This window comes from Oncorhynchus mykiss, chromosome 23 (genome assembly GCF_057628025.1).
Source record: "Oncorhynchus mykiss isolate SJ-2025 chromosome 23, ASM5762802v1, whole genome shotgun sequence".
NCBI classification, from domain to species: Eukaryota; Metazoa; Chordata; class Actinopteri; order Salmoniformes; family Salmonidae; genus Oncorhynchus; species Oncorhynchus mykiss.
The window spans coordinates 41,244,996-41,267,500 of record NC_143044.1 but is presented as its reverse complement, the minus strand read 5'-3'; the positions used below and the strand labels follow the sequence as shown (position 1 = coordinate 41,267,500).

Sequence of the window (22,505 nt, the reverse complement as noted above, 5' to 3'; positions counted from 1 at the left end):
CCCACAGGGGAAGTGAACCGTCTTAGGACCCACAGGGGAAGTGATCCGTCTTAGGACCCACAGGGGAAGTGATCTGTCTTAGGACCCACAGGGGACGAGATCCATCTTAGGACCCACAGGGGAAGTGATCTGTCTTAGGACCCACAGGGGACGAGATCCGTCTTAGGACCCACAGGGGAAGTGATCCATCTTAGGACCCACAGGGGAAGTGATCCGTCTTAGGACCCACAGGGGAAGTGATCCGTCTTAGGACCCCAGGGGAAGTGATCCGTCTTAGGACCCACAGGGGAAGTGATCCGTCTTAGGACCCACAGGGGAAGTGATCCGTCTTAGGACCCACAGGGGAAGTGATCCGTCTTAGGACCCACAGGGGAAGTGATCTGTCTTAGGACCCACAGGGGAAGTGATCCGTCTTAGGACCCACAGGGGAAGTGATCCGTCTTAGGACCCACAGGGAAGTGATCCGTCTTAGGACCCACAGGGGAAGTGATCCGTCTTAGGACCCACAGGGGAAGTGATCCAACCCCAGGGGAAGTGTATCGACCCAGGACCTTCGGGAAGTGATCCGTCTCAGGACCACGGGAAGCGATCCGTCTCAGGACCCCAGGGAAAGCGATCCGTCTCAGGACCCCAGGGGAAACAATCCGTCTCAGGACCCCAGGGGGAGCGACCCGTCTCAGGACCCCAGGGGGAGCGACCCGTCTCAGGACCCCAGGGGGAGCGATCCGTCTCAGGACCCCCAGGGGAAGCGATCTGTCTCAGGACCCCCAGGGGAAGCGATCCGTCTCAGGACCTCCAGGGGAAGCGAAACCCTTTCAGGACCCCCAGGGGAAGCGATCCGTCTCAGGACCCCCAGGGGAAGCGATCCGTCTCAGGACCCCCAGGGGAAGCGATCCATCTCAGGACCCCCAGGGGAAGCGATCCGTCTCAGGACCCCCAGGGGAAGCGATCCGTCTCAGGACCCCCAGGGGAAGCGATCCGTCTCAGGACCCCCAGGAAAGCGATCCGTCTCAGGACCCCTGGGGAAGCGATCCGTCTCAGGACCCCAGGGGAAGCGATCCGTCTCAGGACCCCAGGGGAAGCGATCCGTCTTAAGAGCCACAGGGGAAGTTATCCAACCCCAGGGGAAGTGAATTGACTCAGGACCCCAGGGGAAGTGATCCATAACAGGACCCCAGGGGAAGTGTGTGCATACAAAATACCAATGAGTCATAGACAGACAATCTGGTTGGCATATCATGTGTGCTACAATGGTAAATGTTAAATCTCTATCCCTCTTGACCCTGCCATAGAGAACATGCGTCACTGTGATCTAATCAAAGTTAGAGTACTTATATACACCCGTGCAAGCACGGACGCACGCACACACACACACAAAGATAAATGCATGTGTAGAAGTTGGAGATGGAGTTCTTTAGCCAGAGGCTGAGTCTCTCTCTGAATGTCCTCTCTCTCATCCTCTTTTCCAGTTTGTGCATCATGGACATGACAGGACCACAGACGTTTTCTATGCACATACTCAGTCAAATTAGGCCAGGGGCCGTATGTGTCAAGAGTCTCGGAGTAGGAGTGCGGATTTAGAATCAGTTTTGCCCTTTAGATCACAATGAATAAGATTTGACGGACGGAAGGGACCTGGTCCTAGATCAGTTCGTATGGCCCATGAGACAATCTAGTCTCTGTCTGATGGCCACCAGATATTCATCTGGTTTATCTGAATTAAGAGGAGTTCTAAAACTCTTTTTTCAAGAGTTTAGAGAGAATTTTCAACAAACTTAACATGTGTAAATATTTGTATGAACATAACAACATTCAACAACTGAGACAAACTGAACAAGTTCCACAGACATGTGACTAACAGAAATGGTATAATGTGTCCCTGAACAAGGGGGGGGGGGTCAAAATCAAAAGTAACAGTCAGTATCTGGTGTGACCACCAGCAGTGCATCTCCTCCTCATGGACTGCACCAGACTTGCCAGTTCTTGCTGTGAGATGTTACCCCACTCTTCCACCAAGGCACCTGCAAGTTCCCGGACATTTCTGGGGAGAATGGCCCTAGCCCTCACCCTCCGATCCAACAGGTCCCAGACGTGCTCAATGGGATCCGAGATCCGGGCACTTCGCTGGCCATGGCGTAACACTGACATTCCTGTCTTGCAGGAAATCATGCACAGAACGAGCACTATGGCTGGTGGCATTGTCATGCTGGAGGGTCATGTCAGGATGAGCCTGCAGGAAGGGTACCATATGAGGGAGGAGGATGTCTTCCCTGTAACGCACAGCGTTGAGATTGCTTGCACTGACAACAAGCTCAGTCCGATTGTTGCTGTGACACACCACCCCAGACCATGACGGACCCTCCACCTCCAAATCGATCCCGTTCCAGAGTACAGGCCTCGGTGTAACGCTCATTCCTTAGATGATAAACGCAAATCTGACCATCATCCCTGGTGAGACAAAACCGCGACTCGTCAGAGAACTTTTTGCCAGTCCTGTCTGGTCCAGCAACGGTGGGTTTGTCTGAGCACTCATGGAGGGATTGTGCGTTCCTGGTGTAACTCGGGCAGTTGTTGTTGCCATCTTGTACCTGTCCCGCAGGTGTGATGTTCAGATGTACCGATCCTGTGCAGGTGTTGTTACACGTGGTCTCCCACTGCGAGGATGATCAGCTGTCCGTCCTGTCTCCCTGCAGCGCTGTCTTAGGCGTCTCACAGTATGGACATTGCAATTTATTGGCCACATCTGCAGTCCTCATGCCTCCTTGCAGCATGCCTAAGGCACGTTCACGCAGATGAGCAGGGACGCTGGGCCTCTTTCTTTTGGTGTATTTCAGAGTCAGTAGAAAGGCCTCTTTAGTGTCCTAAGTTTTCATAACTGTGACCTTAATTGCCTACAGTGTGTAAGCTGTTAGTGTCTTAAAGACCGTTCCACAGGTGTATGTTCATTAATTGTTTATAGTTCATTGAACAAGCATGGGAAACCGTGTTTAAACCCTTTACAATGAAGATCTGTGAAGTTATTTGGAGTTTTTACAAATTATCTTTGAAAGACAGGGTCCTGAAAAAGGGACGGTTTTTTTTGTTGCTGAGTTTACTAACTCTCTCTCCCTCCATCCCTCTTCTCTCTCTCCAGGCCCCTACCATCCTCCTGTTAATGACAATGATATTTCAGATACAGCGCTTCAAAAGAGACCTATTTCCTCAGGCTGTTTTAATCTGCTCGACTGTACTTATTTCTTTCCTGGATGTTTTGAGGTTTCTCTGAGTGCGTCCCAAATGGCACTCTTTACAGTAAACAAAGTAGTGCACTATAAATCCAATAAGGCGCCATTTGGGATGCAGACTTTGTGTGTTTCTAACTTCATAGAGCTTGTTTAAATACAGGAACATGAAAGGAGGCAGATTCCCGACGGTGTGTTCTTGATACCGGGGCTAATGTTCTGGTGTGTAAAGAGTAAAGACGCCCCACAGACATAATGTAATGCATCATCAATACTTGATTCATGGTGAGAGATGCATATTCTGTCTCCTCTCTCTCTCTCCTTCTCTCTCCACCCACCCCCCTCTCTCCGTCCCACTCTCTCTCGCTCTCCATCCCCTTCTCGCTCTCCTCATCCCCCCTTTCTCCATACCCTTTCTCCCTCTCTCTCCATCCCCTCTCTCTCTCCGTCAACTCTCTCATCCCCTCTTTCTTTCTCAACCCTTTTCTCCCTTGCTCTTCATCCCCCTCTCTCCCTCTCTCTCTCTCATCCCCCCTTTCTCTCTCGCTCTCTTTCTCATTCCCTTTCTCTCTCGCTCTCTTTCTCCATCCCCCTCTTACTCTCGCTCCATCCCCCCTCTCCATCCCCTTTCTCATCCCCTTTCTTTCTCTCTTTCTTTCTCTCTTAACCCCTTTTCTCCCTCTCCACCCCCTGTCTCTAAATACTTTTCAAACGTCATATTATTTGCAACTAGTTAAAGTACAAAAGGGAAAATAAATAAACATAAAATAAATAATTCTGCTGAGTCTCAATTTGGTGTTTTTCCCATTTTGTGAGGTATTGGTTGGTGAGTGGACCCCAGACCTCACAACCATAAAGGGCAATGGGTTCTATAACTGATTCAAGTATTTTTATCCAGATCCTAATTGGTATGTCGATTTTTATGTTATTTTGATGGCATTGAAGACCCTTCTTGCGTTGTCTCTCAGATCGTTCACAGCTTTATGGAAGTTATCTGTGGTGCTGATGTGTAGGCCAAGGTACAGTATGTGTAGTTTTTTTGTGTGCTATAGAGCAACGGTGTCTAGATAGAGTTTGTATTTGTGGTCCTGGCAAGTGGACCTTATTTGGAACACCATTAGTTTTGTTACTGTCAGGGCCCAGGTCTGACAGAATCTATGCTGAAGATGTTGGTGCTGCTGTTGGCCCTCCTTGGTTGAGGACAGAAGCACCAGGTCATCCGTATACATTTTAATTCAGATTCTAGTAGGGTGAGGCTGGGTGCTGCAGACTGTTCTAGTGCCCTCACCAATTCGTTGATATACTACATGTCTCTCACTCTGCGCTGTGTGGGAGTCCTAGTTGCCCTACCCACATTACTGTTACCTTACTAAACAGCACAGGATAACGCTGCGAGGGACAGAATCGTAATGTCATTTCCCAATGAAGTGGGAGACAGACTGTGAAGAGGAAGCTTCTCCACTGAGGACTCAGTCACATAAAGCTTCCAAAATGGCAACCTACAGTATTCCCTATGCAGTACACTACTTTTGACCAGGGCCCATAGCAAATAGTGTTCCATTTTGGACGCATACAGGGACACGCATTGTGAGGAAGGTTGAAGTTTCCCTCCGAGCCTAGAAGTCCCTACATCCCTTCTACCACTGGACCTGTGATCCTCTTCTGGTAGCACTTTAATGGACCAGACATAACAGGAGGAAGAAGATCCAGTAATCAAGAGAGGCTTAGAGAGGTTTATCTCCACAGCAGTTGAGTTGTGTTAGTGTGGTGGAGAGCGTTATGCAGGCTAGTGAGAAGATAACATATTAGGAGGGTTACTAAGAGAGGGGAACCACTGCTTGTGGCATGAACAGTACTCTCATGTCCATAACACAAACTATAAGAAGATGAGAAAGAGGACATTTACAGACAGTGAAATTAATTTCAGCCCACTGCACGTTAGTAATCTAAGGTTGCCTGGACTAATAGAGAAAAACTTCTTATGATAGTGCGTAGTTCTGTTTTTCTGTATGAGAGTGGACTACATTATTATAACTATTATTTTTGGGATGGTAATGCGTTTTCAGTGTAAACTTAAATGACTAAATCCAGATATAAAGTATGTACAGTACCAGTCGAAAGTTTGGACACCTACTCATTCAAGGGTTGTTCTACGTTGTAGAAAATAATAGTTAAGACTTCAAAACAATGAAATAACACATATGTAATCATGTAGTAAGAAAGTGTTTAAACCTCTTTGGGCTAGGGGGCAGTATTTTCACGTTCGGCTGAAAAGCGTGCCCGGAGTAAAATGCCTGCTACTCAGGCCCAGAACCATAGATATGCATATTATTGATTGTAGATTTGGATAGAAAACACCCTCTGAAGTTTCTAAAACTGTTTGAATGATGTCTGTGAGTATAACAGAACTCATATGGCAGCCAAAAACCTGAGAAAAATCCAACCAGGAAGTGGGAAATCTGAGGTTTGTAGTTTTTCAAGTGAATGCCTATTCAATATACAGTGTAATTTTGGTCATGTTGCACTTCTTAATGCTTCCACTAGATGTCAACAGTCTTTAGAACGTTGTTTCAGGCTTCTACTGTGAAAGGGGAGCGAATAAGAGCTGTTTGAAGCAGGGGTCTGGCTGAAAGCCATGAGTTGTTTATCGCGTGTGACCGTGAGCACGAGCTCCATTCCCTTTCCTTTCTAAAGACAAAGGAATTGTCCGGTTGAAACATTATTGAAGATTTATGATAAAAACATCCTAAAGATTGATTCTATACATTGTTTGACATGTTTCTACAAACTGCAATGGAACTTTTTTTACTTTTCGTCTGGACTTTGTGCTCGCGGCTTGCGCATTTGGATTAGTGTACTAAACGCTCGAACAAAAATACATAAATATGGACTGTATCGAACAAAACAAACATTTATTGTGGAACTGGGATTCCTGGGAGTGCGTTCCGATGAAGATCATCAAAGGTAAGTGAATATTTCTAATGCTATTTCTGACTTTTGTTGACTCCACAACATGGCGGGTATCTGTATGGCTTGTTTTGGTGGCTGAGTGCTGTACTCAGATTATCGCATGGTGTGCTGTTGCTGTAAAGCTTTTTTGAAATCTGACACAGCGGTTGCATTAAGGAGAAGTGTATCTTTAATTCTATGTAAAACACATGTATCTTTCAACTTTTATGATAAGTATTTCTGTAAATTGATGTGGCTCTCTGCATTATCACTGGATGTTTTGGAGGCAAAACATTACTGAATGTAACGCACCAATGTAACCTGAGATTTTTGGATATAAATATGAACTTTATCGATCAAAACATACATGTATTGTGTAACATTAAGTCCTATGAGTGCCATCTGATGAAGATCATCAAAGGTTAGTGATACATTTTATCTCTATTTCTGCTTTTTGTTACTCCTCTCTTTGGCTGGAAAAAAAGTTTTTTGTGACTAGGCGCTGACCTAACATAATCGTATGGTGTGCTTTCGCTGTAAAGCCTTTTTGAAATCGGACACTGTGGTTGGATTAACAAGAAGTTTATCTTTAAAATGGTGTATAATACTTTTATGTTTGAGGAATTTTAATTATGAGATTTCTGTTTGAATTTGGCGCCCTGCACTTTCACTGGCTGTTGTCAAATCGATCCCATTAACGGCATTTGAGCCCTTTTAACCAATCAAAATATATTTTATGTTTGAGATTCTTCAAAGTAGCCACCCTGTGCCTTGATGACAGCTTTGCACACTCTTGGCATTCTCTCAACCAGCTTCATAAGGTAGTCACCTGGAATGCATTTCAATTAACAGGTGTGCCTTGTTAAAAGTTCATTTGTGGAATTTCTTTCCTTCTTAGTGTGTTTGAGCCAATCAGTTGTGTTGTGACTAGGTAGGGTTGGTATTCAGAAGATAGCCCTATTTGGTAAATTAGAGTTCATTAGAGTTACTAGCCTCAGAAATTGCAGCCCAAATAAATGCTTCACAAGTGAAGACATCTCAACATCAACTGTTCAGAGGAAACTGTGTGAATCAAGCCTTCATGGTCAAATTGCTACAAAGAAACCACTACTAAAGGATACTAATGATAACAAGAGACTTGCTTGGGCCAAGAAACACAAGCAATGAACATTAGACTGGTGGAAATCTGTCCTTTGGTCTGACGAGTCCAAATTTGAGATTTTTGGTTTCAACCGCTATGTCTTTGTGAGACACAGAGTAGATGAATGAATGATCTCCAGATGTGTGGTTCCCACTGTGAAGCCTAGAGTAGAAGGTGTGGTGGTGCTTTGCTGGTGACACTGTCAGAGATTTATTTTACAATTCAATGCACACTTAACCAGCATGGCTACAACAGCATTCTGCAGCGATACGCCATCCTATCTGGTTTGGGCTTAGTGGGACTATCATTTGTTTTTCAACACGACAGGACACCTCCAGGCTGTGCAAGGGCTATTTGACAAAGAAGAAGAGTGATGGAGTTCTGCATCAGATGACCTGGCCTCCAACATCACCCGACCTCAACCCAATCGAGATGTTTTGGGATGAGTTGGACCGCAGAGTGAAGGAAAAGTGCTCAGCATTTGTGGGAACTCCTTCAAGACTGTTGGAAAATAATTCCAGTTGAATCTGGTTGAGAGAATGCTAAAAGTGTGCAAAACTGTCAAGGAAAAGGGTGGCTACTTGGAAGAATATAAAATATATTTTGATTTGTTTAACACTTTTTTGGTTACTGCATGATTCCTTATGCGTTATTTCATAGTTTGATGTCTTCAATATTATTATACAATGTAGAAAATAGTACAAGAGAAGAGAATCTAGAGAATCAAAAATGGCTAAAATGTCATGGCATGGACATTGATTTTGTTCTAATAGTTGAACCATTGAGATAGCATAAGAGCACAATTCAACCACCCTCCTTTAAAGGAAGATCAGTAATTCAACCACCCTCCTTTAAAGGAAGATCTGTAATTCAACCACCCTCCTTTAAAGGAAGATCAGTAATTCAACCACCCTCCTTTAAAGGAAGATCCGTAATTCAACCACCCTCCTTTAAAGTAAAATGTAAACCATCATTTAACTAGGCTAGTCAGTTAAGTACAAATTCTTATTTTCAATGACGGCCTAGGAACAGTGGGTTTAACTGCTTGTTCAGGGGCAGAACGACAGATTTGTACCTTGTCAGCTCGGGGATTTGAACTTGCAACCTTCCGGTTACTAGTCCAACGCTCTTACCACTAGGCTAGCCTGCCGCCCCAGACATTACGACTATCATTGGATCAATTCATTGGATCAGTCGTCGGTACTGTTTTTTTTAACTTTGTACTATACTCATTAATTTATCAAACAAAAGCTAACCTATGCCTTCCTTCCTGTCTCTCGCTCTGTGCAGCGCTGCTGTGGGAGTGGGTTTCTATGGCAACAGCGAGACCAACGATGGGGTGTACCAGCTGACGTACTCCCTTTACAACACCAATCATACCCTGGGAGGGGTCGACAGCCTGGTGGGTAGCACTGCAGTCTCAATTCTATATTACCTCTACGTTTCCCATTACCTCTACGTTACCACTATATTACCATACACTACATAACCATACAGCTGATGACTCTCTGTATAACACATACAGCCTGGTGGGTCCAGTAGACCGACTACTTTGTCTTTCTCACCCCCCCACTGTCTGTGTCTACAGTCACAGCCAGCTCCCTCCACCCTACTGTGTGATGGTGATAATGTCTACAATCACAGCCAGCCCCCTCCCACCCCACTGTGTGATGGTGATAATGTCTACAGTCACAGCCAGCCCCCTCCAACCCCACTGTGTGATGGTGATAATGTCTACCGTCACAGCCAGACCCCTCCAACCCTACTGTGTGATGGTGATAATGTCTACAGTCACAGCCAGCCCCCTCCAACCCCACTGTGTGATGGTGATAATGTCTACAGTCACAGCCAGCCCCCTCCAACCCCACTGTGTGATGGTGATAATGTCTACAGTCACAGCCAGCCCCCTCCATCCCCACTGTGTGATGGTCATAATGTCTGCAGTCACAGCCAGCCCCCTCCAAACCCACTGTCTGATGGTGATAATGTCTGCAGTCACAGCCAGGTCATGATCCAAGAAACTGTCTGTGTGTGTGTGGTCATGGTCCAAGAAACTGTCTCTGTGTGTGCTGCTTCCAATGTACACTCAGGGAGGCTGGTCCAACCAGACATTGTTCTCGTGCTTTGTACCGACATGAGTCCCAATGTGTCCGTTTTAGCTGCTAGGCATGGAGACCAAGTCCATCAGACGCAATGACTGTTGATTTGATGACTGTTGACTGGTGACTTTATCCCTACCTATATATAAACATATCTACTGTACCCCAATTGCCTCATACCCCTGCACATTGACTCAGTACTGTTACCCTGTGTATATAGCCATGTTATCATTGCACATTGTGTATTTATTCCTTGTGTTTTTCTTTCTCTGCATTGTTGGGAAGGGCCCGTAAGTAAGCATTTCACTGTTAGTCTACACCTGTTGTTTACAAAGCATCTGACAAATACAAATAGCTTTCTAGCTTTAGATAGCTTTAGATTCTACAATTATACTGCTGAAAATTGCCCCCCCCCCCCCCACCCATCCTACTCCCCACCCCCGGGCTCCCGATGAACAAAGAACCATCCTCCTTCAGTCTCCCTTCATGTGCCCACTACTTTACACTGTGAGGCCCTTCCTGACTATTTCTATCTCGGTTTCCTCTTTAAGTGCTAAGAAGCACTAATGATGACACAGAGAGAATCCATCTTTATTTCCCATGCTCTCACATTCTCTCCGGGACATTTTAGTCACTCAGATAATAAGGCTCAGGACTCTACAGGAAGTTTTGGCAGTGGGATTTCAGTTCTATTTTCTCTCAGTGCTAAGAAGGATCTGGCCTTGTTTTAACCCAGCCATTTTATAGGCAGTGAAGGCACATAAATGTTGGGATGTACTATATGTTCCTTGTGATGTGCAGACCTTAATGGTTGAACATATAGCCAGATTTCCTTAATTGCGAATAGTTTAGACAAAGCAAACCCACAGCATGTGCTGTGATTGCGAATAGTTATTGATTTCCTAACCATACCACGTGGAGCATTGGCTACACGGCTGGAAATGGTTCAACTCTGAGACTATCGATCCCGACAGAATAAGAGCAAATCGTAGATACTAATTACTAGTCTGCAGCTAGAAATTATGTAAACCTGGGATGCTATTACCAACAACCGCTGAAACATCTGTTCTATGAGAACTCTGAAGTATCCATTCTAACCACGAAAGACTTTGATCTTCAGAGAACCAGAAAGCGAGAAAGAGACGCGGATGAACTGACTCTCCAGCAGACGGACTGATGATTCGAACAGAGATCACGATGACACCTGGGCGTAAATACATATTTTTTGCAATTATTCCCGAATGAGTGAGCGTTCATGTGCAAAGGATTAGCATTTAAATTAATATAATTATCAACTGTGTGTAGTGATCCCTTTTGTCTTTCCCACTCGCTCAGTCCACACCCACTTCCCTTTGTCCACCAAGCCGTCATATCGGCTTAGCCCACTAGGGAATCTTCCCTATCATTTGTTAGTAACAGATCTACTGTTTGTTTATGCATTTCTGTGATTATTTAGTTAGTAAATAAATGATTAAGACAATTGGTGTATGGATGATTCATAGTAAAGGCTGGGTTTGTGCAGATAACCAACAATTTATGACGTTTGCAATGAGACTAACGTGAGGTAAATAATAATTCATGAATTAATTGATTGATCAGACTAATTGATCAGATATGAAAATATCTGAAGTTATATTAGGAAAATTATAATTTTGTAATCTGAAGATTTTCCTTGGTGCCCCGACTTCCTAATTAATTACATTTACATGAGTAGTTTAATCACATAATAATAATTACAGAGAATTGATTTGATAAAATAACAGCCTTCACTTTTAATGATGCCAAGGACACGACAGTAGTAGGGGCATCATCATGAAGACTTATTTATCAAATGTCTCTCTGCAATTATTATTACGCGATTAAACTGATTAATCATTAATCATGTAACTGTAATTAACTAGGAAGGTCGGGGCACCAAGGAAAATATTCAGATTACAAAGTTATAATTATCCTAATATAACTCTTCAGATATTTTTATATATGATCAATTAGTCTTCGAATTAATTAATTATTATTTCATGTTCGTCTCATTCCAAACGTCGTAAATTGTTGGTTATCTGCACAAACCCAGTCTTCACTATGAGTCATCCATACATCAATTGTCTTAAATAATTTATTTACTAACTAAGTAATTCACAGAAATGCATAAACAAACACTAGATAGTTACAAGGAAATGATAGCGGTGTTTCCCTAGTGGGATAAACCGGCATCGCGGCTTGGTGTACGAAAGGGAATGCTAATCCTTTGCACATGAACGCTCACTCATTTGGGAACAATTGCAATCAATATATATATTTGAAGATTAACTAATTGTTAAACCCACCACAGTGTCATATTTATAAAATGCTTTCGGCGAAAGCATACCTAGCACAGAACATACCTAGCCCAGAACATAGCCCAGTTGACAAATTATTATAAACAGTAACCAGCCAAGCAGAAGCGTTACAAAACTCAGAAATAGAGAGAAAATGAATCCCTTACCTTTGATGATCTTCATATGGTGGCACTCAGAAGACATTAATTTACTCAATAAATGTTCATTTTGTTCGATGAAGTCTCTTTATATCCAAAAACCTCAGTTTTGTTAGCTCGTTTTCTTCAGTAATCCACAGGCTCAAACTCAGTCAAAACATTCAGACAAAAAAATCCAAATTGTGTCAAACAATGTTTATATTCAACCCTCAGGTTGTTTTTTTAGCCTAAATGATCTGTAATATTTCAACCGGACAATAACGTCGTCAATATCAAAGGTAAACAAGAAATGCACATGCGCCTGAAAAAACTCTGCGTCACTTTAGGGTCCACTCGTTCAGACTGCTCTTACTCCCTCATAAGAATACAAGCCTGAAACGATTTCTAAAGACTGTTAACACCTAGTGGAAGGCATAGGAACTGCAAATGGAGTCCTAAGTCAAAGGATACTGTAATGGCATTGAATAGAAAACTACAAAAAAAATAAAAATAATGACTTCCTGAATGGATTTTTCTCAGGTTTTTTTGCCTGCTAAATGAGTTCTGTTATACTCACCGACACTATTTTAACAGTTTTGGAAACTTTAGAGTGTTCTCTATCCAAATCTATCATATCTTCTGGGCCCGAGTAGCAGGCCGTTTCATTTGGGCATGCTTTTCATCCAAAATTCCGAATGCTGCCCCCTACCCTAGAGAGGTTAAACTCCAAAGGGAATTTTAGTTTAATCATCCTCACTTATTCATCTTGTTCAACAATTAGATGTAAGCCTCATAACGGAGGCTATTATATAAACAGAGTTATTGTAATGTGTCCGTATTGTCTCGTGAGTTTCACAAAATTGTACCAAACGGACCAGTTCGTAGCTGGATTCTTCATCAATCTTTTATACCTTCTCCAGAACATAAGTGTTGTTCGGAACTCAAGTTCTGTGAGGTGGAAGAAATTCCTTTGTACTCTCTATGAAAACTCACTCTCTCTATATACTGTGGCCATGAGGAGATAATCTCCTCCAGGAATTTACAACCTGAGGTCGCAGCAGCCTGAGTGTAGGAGACAGAGGGATGGTGCTCGCTGTACCCAAAGAGGGCAACGTCATGACACTATGTAGGAATCAAATCCTGCTTCAACCAATTATAGATTGAGCCATGGGAACCACCAAGCTTCTGCACTCTGGTGGGTCTCTGACCAGTATGCCACACTCTCCTGGAGGCTGGAATGATAATGCAGCCTCTGGCTTATTATGAAATCACCATCACATCACCCACTGTCCTGCCTCCTTGTCACTTCCCTCAGCAGTGAGGCAGGAAGTGCATCATCATCATCAGAGAGACAGACGTAGAGACTCCAGATGACTTCTATGTTCGCTGTTGAAGAGCAGGAATGAACTTCCCATCTGTGGTAATGAAATGGATTCGGGTTTCTGTAGCTTACTCTCTGTGTCATAGCTGTTACCTACACAGCTGGGCTTGAAAACGGACAGTTGGTTTACCGGGCACAGATTAAGCCTAGTCCAAGACTAAGATGCACTTTTAATGGAGATTGAGCCCACAGCATGTAGAACCAATATAGCCTAGTTCCTATCTGAGCTTTTAAATAGTTGTGGTCCTCCGATGGTACAAAGTCCTTACTGTGTCTTATAGACAGACAACAGTCTCTCTTTACACACACACACACACACACACACACACACACACACAATCTACAACACACACAATCTACAACACACACACACACAATCTACAACACACACACACACACACAATCTACAACACACACACACACACACACAATCTACAACACACACACACACAATCTACAACACACACACACACACAATCTACAACACACACACACACACAATCTACAACACACACACACACACACAATCTACAACACACACACACACACACACACACACACAATCTACAACACAGACACACACACACACACAATCTACAACACACACACACACACACACACACAATCTACAACACACACACACACACACAATCTACAACACACACACACACACACAATCTACAACACACACACACACACACACACACACAATCTACAACACACACACACACACACACAATCTACAACACACACACACACACAATCTACAACACACACACACACATACACACACAATCTACAACACACACACACAATCTACAACACACACACACACACACACACAATCTACAACACACACACACACACACACACACGATCTACAACACACACACACACACACACACACACAATCTACAACACACACACACACACACACAATCTACAACACACACACACACACACACACACAATCTACAACACACACACACACACACACAATGTACAACACACACACACACACACAATGTACAACACACACACACACACACAATGTACAACACACACACACAATCTACAACACACACACACACACACACAATCTACAACACACACACACACACACACACACACAATCTACAACACACACACACACACACACACACAATCTACAACACACACACACACACACAATCTACAACACACACACACACGATCTACAACACACACACACACACACACACACACACACAATCTACAACACACACACACACACACACAATCTACAACACACACACACACGATCTACAACACACACACACACACAATCTACAACACACACACACACACACACACAATCTACAACACACACACACACACACACACACGATCTACAACACACACACACACACACACACACACAATCTACAACACACACACACACACACACAATCTACAACACACACACACACACACACACACAATCTACAACACACACACACACACACACAATGTACAACACACACACACACACACAATGTACAACACACACACACACACACAATGTACACACACACACACAATCTACAACACACACACACACACACACAATCTACAACACACACACACACACACACACACACAATCTACAACACACACACACACACACAATCTACAACACACACACACACACACAATCTACAACACACACACACACGATCTACAACACACACACACACACACACACACACACAATCTACAACACACACACACACACACACAATCTACAACACACACACACACGATCTACAACACACACACACACACAATCTACAACACACACACACACACAATCTACAACACACACACACAATCTACAACACACACACACACACACACAATCTACAACACACACACACACACACAATCTACAACACACACACACACACACAATCTACAACACACACACACACACACAATCTACAACACACACACACACACACACACACACACACACACACACAATCTACAACACACACACACACACACACAATCTACAACACACACACACACACACAATCTACAACACACACACACACACACAATCTACAACACACACACACACACACAATCTACAACACACACACACACACACACAATCTACAACACACACACACACACACACAATCTACAACACACACACACACACACACACAATCTACAACACACACACACACACACACACAATCTACAACACACACACACACACACACACACACACATACACACACACACAATCTACAACACACACACACACAATCTACAACACACACACACACACACACACACAATCTACAACACACACACACAAACACACACAATCTACAACACACACACACAATCTACAACACACACACACAATCTACAACACACACACACACAATCTACAACACACACACACAACCACCCACACATGTTTTGTTCATTCCAAATCCTATTTGCCCTAACTCCTGAACCTAACCACTACCCCCTTTCCCTAATTCAAATCCTAAACCTAATTGTAACACTAAACCTATGTTGTAAATGTCACCATGAGGAAGAATTTTCCTTTGTTCACTATCCTTGTGGGGACTTTTGGGGATGTTAGGTCCCCACAATCATCCGTGAACCCAGCAAACAAAGACCTTTGATGAGGACAAATGGCCGGGTGTCCTGATGGGCTGCTTCGGTGTTAGTCCTCTTTCTGATAACAATGGCTGCTTTGACTTCTGCCCACTCCTCCTCTGCCTCTCCACATTCCTCAGAAGTGGAGCAGATATCTCTAACTAGGAGGTGATGGAAATTAATTGTTTTTTCTTCTATTTTTTACCCTTATTTTATCAGGTAAGTTGACTGAGAACATTCTTATTTACGGTAACGTTCTGTGGAATAGTTACAGGGGAAAGGAAGGGGATGATTGAGCCAATTGAAAGCTGGGGATGATTAGGTGGCCATGATGGTTTGAGGGACAGATTTGGAAACACTTAATAGTCACCATCAATGGAAGTTGACTTCATAGTTACAGTCAATGGCTGCTTTTTTTACCCCACAGTCAGTCACCATCACTTTTCCCAGGTTGTTTGAGTTAGTTCATTAGTTCTGGACCATATGGTCGTGTAGCTGTCTGCCCCCCATGCTGACAACCCTGACTGGGAATCTGAATTAACAATCAGACACACAGTTAGAAGACATTCGCTTCAGGAGGAGAAGACAGAAAAACAGTCTACTCTTCATACCGTAAAGGGAATTATGGGAATTTGGAATGCTTGTATAATCTCTAACTGATATCCCATATGAACTCCGCAGACATTCTATAAATAAATAGTTTTCTTCTTTGCTGAGTCTTGGAGGAAGGAGATGGTGAATGAAGAGAGGTTTTGGCAGCCAACAGTCAGAGCTCCAGCCTGGTCCCATATCTGTTTGTGTTGTCTTGCCAACTCCTGCCAATTACCATATGAGTTGGAAAGACAGCACAAACAAATGTGGGACAAGGCTATCAGAGCTCTGCCTGTGTGGGTCAGTCAGAGAGAAAGGTTCTATCTAGCCCTGGTTGGGACCTTACCAGTGACATAACTGTAACCATATTTCCCTCAACCAAACACGCTCTCATCGTAATAGGCTTTGTCTGGAAACGATAGTTGAAAGATTAGTTATTTGACTCTATGTGATGAAAGAAGGATTTACTTGAACAATTTACAACGTAAGCAATCATGTTCAAAGTATCAAGCTCTTGGAGAGAGAATGTTTGATAATTGTTGAGGGGAAGGAAGAAGGGTTTTGTTTGGGATGGAGCTGACAAGCCAGTGATAAACTGCCTGGTTGGAGGTCTCTGTGCGTCCCAAATGGCACCCTAGTCGCTAAATAGTGCACAAATAATACTGCACCATAGGGCTTTGCTCAAAAGTAGTGCACTATGTAGGGAATAGGGTGCCATTTTGGATGCAGAATTTGTGTGGGATGGCTGGTGACTGACTGAGAGCTGTTGACTGAGAGCTGGACATGGGCCTGGGTCTGGATCTGGGCCTATAGACTCCTAGGTTTGGCTCCTGTCCCAGACAAGGGATTTCAGGAGGGCATCCCCACTGGCTGCTACAGCCTTGGCATCCTTACCCATGCTGTTCTGCACAAACATCAGGATGGTACTATAAAGCATCAGAGACCTTAAGAAGTAGATATTCTACCCTACAGTATCTGCAGATCAAATAGTAAGGTTAAGGGTTATCTTAAGGTACAGTGATATGAAGTGGTTACGTTTAGGGTAAAGGTCTGGATATGCAAGTGCATAGTTGTTGTGTTAGACTTGGAGGAGTAAGAACACTAGACTTGGAGGAGTAAGAACACAGATGTAATCAAATCAAATCAAATCAAATTTATTTATATAGCCCTTCGTACATCAGCTGATATCTCAAAGTGCTGTACAGAAACCCAGCCTAAAACCCCAAACAGCAAGCAATGCAGGTGTAGAAGCACGGTGGCTAGGAAAAACTCCCTAGAAAGGCCAAAACCTAGGAAGAAACCTCGAGAGGAACCATGCTATGTGGGGTGGCCAGTCCTCTTCTGGCTGTGCCGGGTGGAGATTATAACAGAACATGGTCAAGATGTTCAAATGTTCATAAATGACCAGCATGGTCGAATAATAATAAGGCAGAACAGTTGAAACTGGAGCAGCAGCACAGTCAGGTGGACTGGGGACAGCAAGGAGTCATCATGTCAGGTAGTCCTGGGGCATGTAATAGGACTTCAACAGTGACTTCCCTGTTCAGACATGGGAGTTGCAGTGTGTTTTCAGTGAAGTGAAGCTGCTAGCATCAGGCAAAATGTTGCTTATTTTTGCTAAGCCACTTTCTCTTTCCTTCCTCTCCTCCACTCCCTTTCAATATCTTATGCCAGGTATTCCCAAACTGGGGTGCGCCAAATAAAAATGTGATACATGATACACATTAAAAACTTCAATTTTTAAAAAAAGTTTTATTCTTCCCATTTTCAAACAGTACATTTATATTTTCCAACAGGGCTATACAGTTGTGTGAGGTTGTTTTCTCGCTTGAGTAGCCTCAATTAACTGACAAAAATCAAGTTAAACCATCTAGTGTTCAGCGAAATAACAACAAAATGTAAAATACAGGTAGCCTAGTCAAGTAATTAACATCCAATCACATTAACCGTAAATCTCTCCCGGGAATTCCACTAACGGTCCGTATGTAACCAAAAGTAGCTGCTGGTCATTCCCTTACCTGGGAAAACACCGAACAATGGACAGGGACGTTGGAACATCAAAGAGGCGCAAGTCTGATGAGAACTACATTCATTTGGGGTTCACTTATATTGAGAGTAATGCCTTTCCTCAGCCACAGTGTGTTATATTTGCAAAAGTACTATCTCACAACTCAATTAAACCTTCACTCTTGCGCAGACATTTAGAAACAAAACATGGCCATTTGAAAAATACACCACAGGAGTTTTTTGAGCGAGAATTAAGTCGACTTTTGAGTAGTAAGACATGTATAAAAGCAACATATACCATTAATAAGAAGGGGCTAGAAGCCTCTTATATGGTGAGCCTCTGAGTGGCTAGGACAGGCAAGCAACATACTATTGTATGTTGTAAATCTTCCTGCTGTCACGGATATGGCTGGGACAATGTTGGGGGAGAAGGCCAAACAATTATTATACAGACAATGTCTTCATCAAACAACACTGTTTCTCGACGCATAAGTGACATGACAGGAGATGTTTTGAAACAATTACTGCTTCACATACAAGCCAGTAAATTACAGTGCCTTGCGAAAGTATTCGGCCCCCTTGAACTTTGCGACCTTTTGCCACATTTCAGGCTTCAAACATAAAGATATAAAACTGTATTTTTTTGTGAAGAATCAACAACAAGTGGGACACAGTCATGAAGTGGAACGACATTTATTGGATATTTCAAACTTTTTTAACAAATCAAAAACTGAAAAATTGGGCGTGCAAAATTATTCAGCCCTTAAGTTAATACTTTGTAGCGCCACCTTTTGCTGCGATTACAGCTGTAAGTCGCTTGGGGTATGTCTCTATCAGTTTTGCACATCGAGAGACTGAAATTTTTTCCCATTCCTCCTTGCAAAACAGCTCGAGCTCAGTGAGGTTGGATGGAGAGCATTTGTGAACAGCAGTTTTCAGTTCTTTCCACAGATTCTCGATTGGATTCAGGTCTGGACTTTGACTTGGCCATTCTAACATATGTTAGAATATGATATGTTTATTTTTGAACCATTCCATTGTAGATTTTGCTTTATGTTTTGGATCATTGTCTTATTGGAAGACAAATCTCCGTCCCAGTCTCAGGTCTTTTGCAGACTCCATCAGGTTTTCTTCCAGAATGGTCCTGTATTTGGCTCCATCCATCTTCCCATCAATTTTAACCATCTTCCCGTGCTTCTACACCTGCATTGCTTGCTGTTTGGGGTTTTAGGCTGGGTTTCTGTACAGCACTTTGAGATATCAGCTGATGTACGAAGGGCTATATAAATAAATTTGATTTGATTTGATTCCCTGTCCCTGCTGAAGAAAAGCAGGCCCAAACCATGATGCTGCCACCACCATGTTTGACAGTGGGGATGGTGTGTTCAGGGTGATGTGCTGTGTTGCTTTTACGCCAAACATAACGTTTTGCATTGTTGCCACAATTTTGGTTTCATCTGACCAGAGCACCTTCTTCCACATGTTTGGTGTGTCTCCCAGGTGGCTTGTGGCAAACTTTAAACGACACTTTTTATGGATATCTTTAAGAAATGGCTTTCTTCTTGCCATTCTTCCATAAAGGCCAGATTTGTGCAATATACAACTGATTGTTGTCCTATGGACAGAGTCTCCCACCTCAGCTGTAGATCTCTGCAGTTCATCCAGAGTGATCATGGGCCTCTTGGCTGCATCTCTGATCAGTCTTCTCCTTGTATGAGCTGAAAGTTTAGAGGGACGGCCAGGTCTTGGTAGATTTGCAGTGGTCTGATACTCCTTCCATTTCAATATTATCGCTTGCACAGTGCTCCTTGGGATGTTTAAAGCTTGGGAAATCTTTTTGTATCCAAATCCGGCTTTAAACTTCTTCACAACAGTATCTCGGACCTGCCTGGTGTGTTCCTTGTTCTTCATGATGCTCTCTGCGCTTTTAACGGACCTCTGAGACTATCACAGTGCAGGTGCATTTATACGGAGACTTGATTACACACAGGTGGATTGTATTTATCATCATTAGTCATTTAGGTTAACATTGGATCATTCAGAGATCCTCACTGAACTTCTGGAGAGAGTTTGCTGCACTGAAAGTAAAGGGGCTGAATAATTTTGCACGCCCAATTTTTCAGTTTTTGATTTGTTAAAAAAGTTTGAAATATCCAATAAATGTCGTTCCACTTGTTGATTCTTCACAAAAATTACAGTTTTATATCTTTATGTTTGAAGCCTGAAATGTGGCAAAAGGTCGCAAAGTTCAAGGGGGCCGAATACTTTCGCAAGGCACTGTATATGCCTTACAGCTGGATGTGTCAACAGACGTGGCGGGCCTGGCACAGCTCCTGGTATATGCCCGTTACGTTTATGGGGGGAAGCTCAATTAAGGAAGACATCCTCTTCTGCAAACCACTGGAAACCAGGACAACAGGAGAGGATATTCTTAAAGTACTGAACAGCTTTGTGACATCAATTGGACTTTGGTGGTCAAGATGTGTTGGTATCTGTACTGATGGTACAAACAGGGAGACATAATGGAGGGATAAAACACGTGTAAGCAATTGCTCCCGACACCACTTGGGTACACTGTAGCATCCACGAGAGGCTCTTGCTGCCAAGGGAATGCCCGACAGCTTGAAAGACATTTTTCAAGGCCTGTGAACTCTCGTGTATTTTCTGCACTGCAATGATATGGGCAGCGATAACATAGTGAAGTGTGCTGTTTATCAAGGGTCAAAGTATTGACACATTTTTTTAAATTGAGAGACAAGCTTAAAGTTTTATTTACTGACCATAATTTTCACTTGTCTGACTGCCTGGGTGATGTTTTTTCTCTCCTGAATTACCTGAGTCTAGGATTACAGGGACTCTCTGCAACTATATTCAATGTGTGGGACAAATTTGAGGCTATGATTAAGAAGTTGGAGCTCTTCTCTGTTTGCATTAACAAGGACAAGGTCAGCACACAGGTCTTTCCATCATTGTAATCATTTTGTGTGCAAAGAACTCAAGTTTACGGACAATGTCAAATGTGAAATTGCGAGGCACCTGAGTGAGTTGGGTGCGGAATTACGCAGGTACTTTCCCGAAGCAGATGACACAAACAACTGGATTCATTATCCCTTTCATGCCCTGCCTCCAGTCCACTTACTGATATCTGAACCAGAGAGCTTCATCGAAATTGCAACAAGTGGTTCTGTGAAAATTGAATTTAATCAGAAGCCACTGCCAGATTTCTGGATTGCGCTCAGAGTATACTGCCTTGGAAAATTGCGTTTTTAAGACACTGATGCCCTTTGCAACCACGTACCTATGTGAGAGTGGATTCTCGGTCCTCACTAGCATGAAAACTAAATACAGGCACAGACTGTGTGTGGAAAAGGATTTAAGACTGAGACTGAGACTGAGACCCTCTGCAACCCAATACAACCCAACATTGCAGAGTTATGTGCATCCTTTCAAGCACACCCTTCTCATTAACCTGTGGTGAGTTATTCACAATTTTCGATGAACAAATAAGGTTTTATATGTAAGATGGTTAAATACAGAGTAAAATTATTGATTATTTTTATATTATTATTTGTGCCCTTGTCCTATAAGAGCTCTTTGTCACTTCCCACGAGCCGGGTTGTGACAAAAACTCATACTCATTCTTGTGTTAAATAAATGTATGTGTGGCAGGCTTACAATGATGGCAAAAACAACATTTGAGAGTGCGCTGACCCTGGTGCTGGAGGGGGTACACAGCTGGAGATTGAATATTTGAAGGGGTACGGGACTATAAAAAGTTTGGGAACCACTGTCTTATGCCATCTAGACTGTTTGTGGAATTCAGACCTTCAAATGCCTACAAATTGTTTCCCATCGTAGACAACCATTCTGTGCATTACTCTCCTAACCACCTTTCTATGTCTGTCAATCATCTTCTCAATGGCATACAGTATATTCTGTCACTTTCATGTTCTCTTTTCCTCCGAACCCAACAAACCAAAATGTCTCTTAACCCTTCTTTCAG

At 43.2% G+C, this 22,505-nt stretch overlaps 1 protein-coding gene across 2 annotated transcripts in view; it reads left to right on the top strand.

The window, feature by feature from the left end:
• LOC110502951 (protein tweety homolog 2-like) overlaps positions 1-22,505 on the top strand; it is a 121,615-nt gene that overhangs the window by 48,098 nt on the left and 51,012 nt on the right. For both annotated transcript variants that reach the window (XM_036960751.2, XM_036960750.2), the window contains exon 3: positions 8,602-8,713. In XM_036960751.2, coding sequence (XP_036816646.2) covers positions 8,602-8,713 — 112 coding nt within the window. The remainder of the gene's footprint in view (positions 1-8,601; positions 8,714-22,505) is intronic.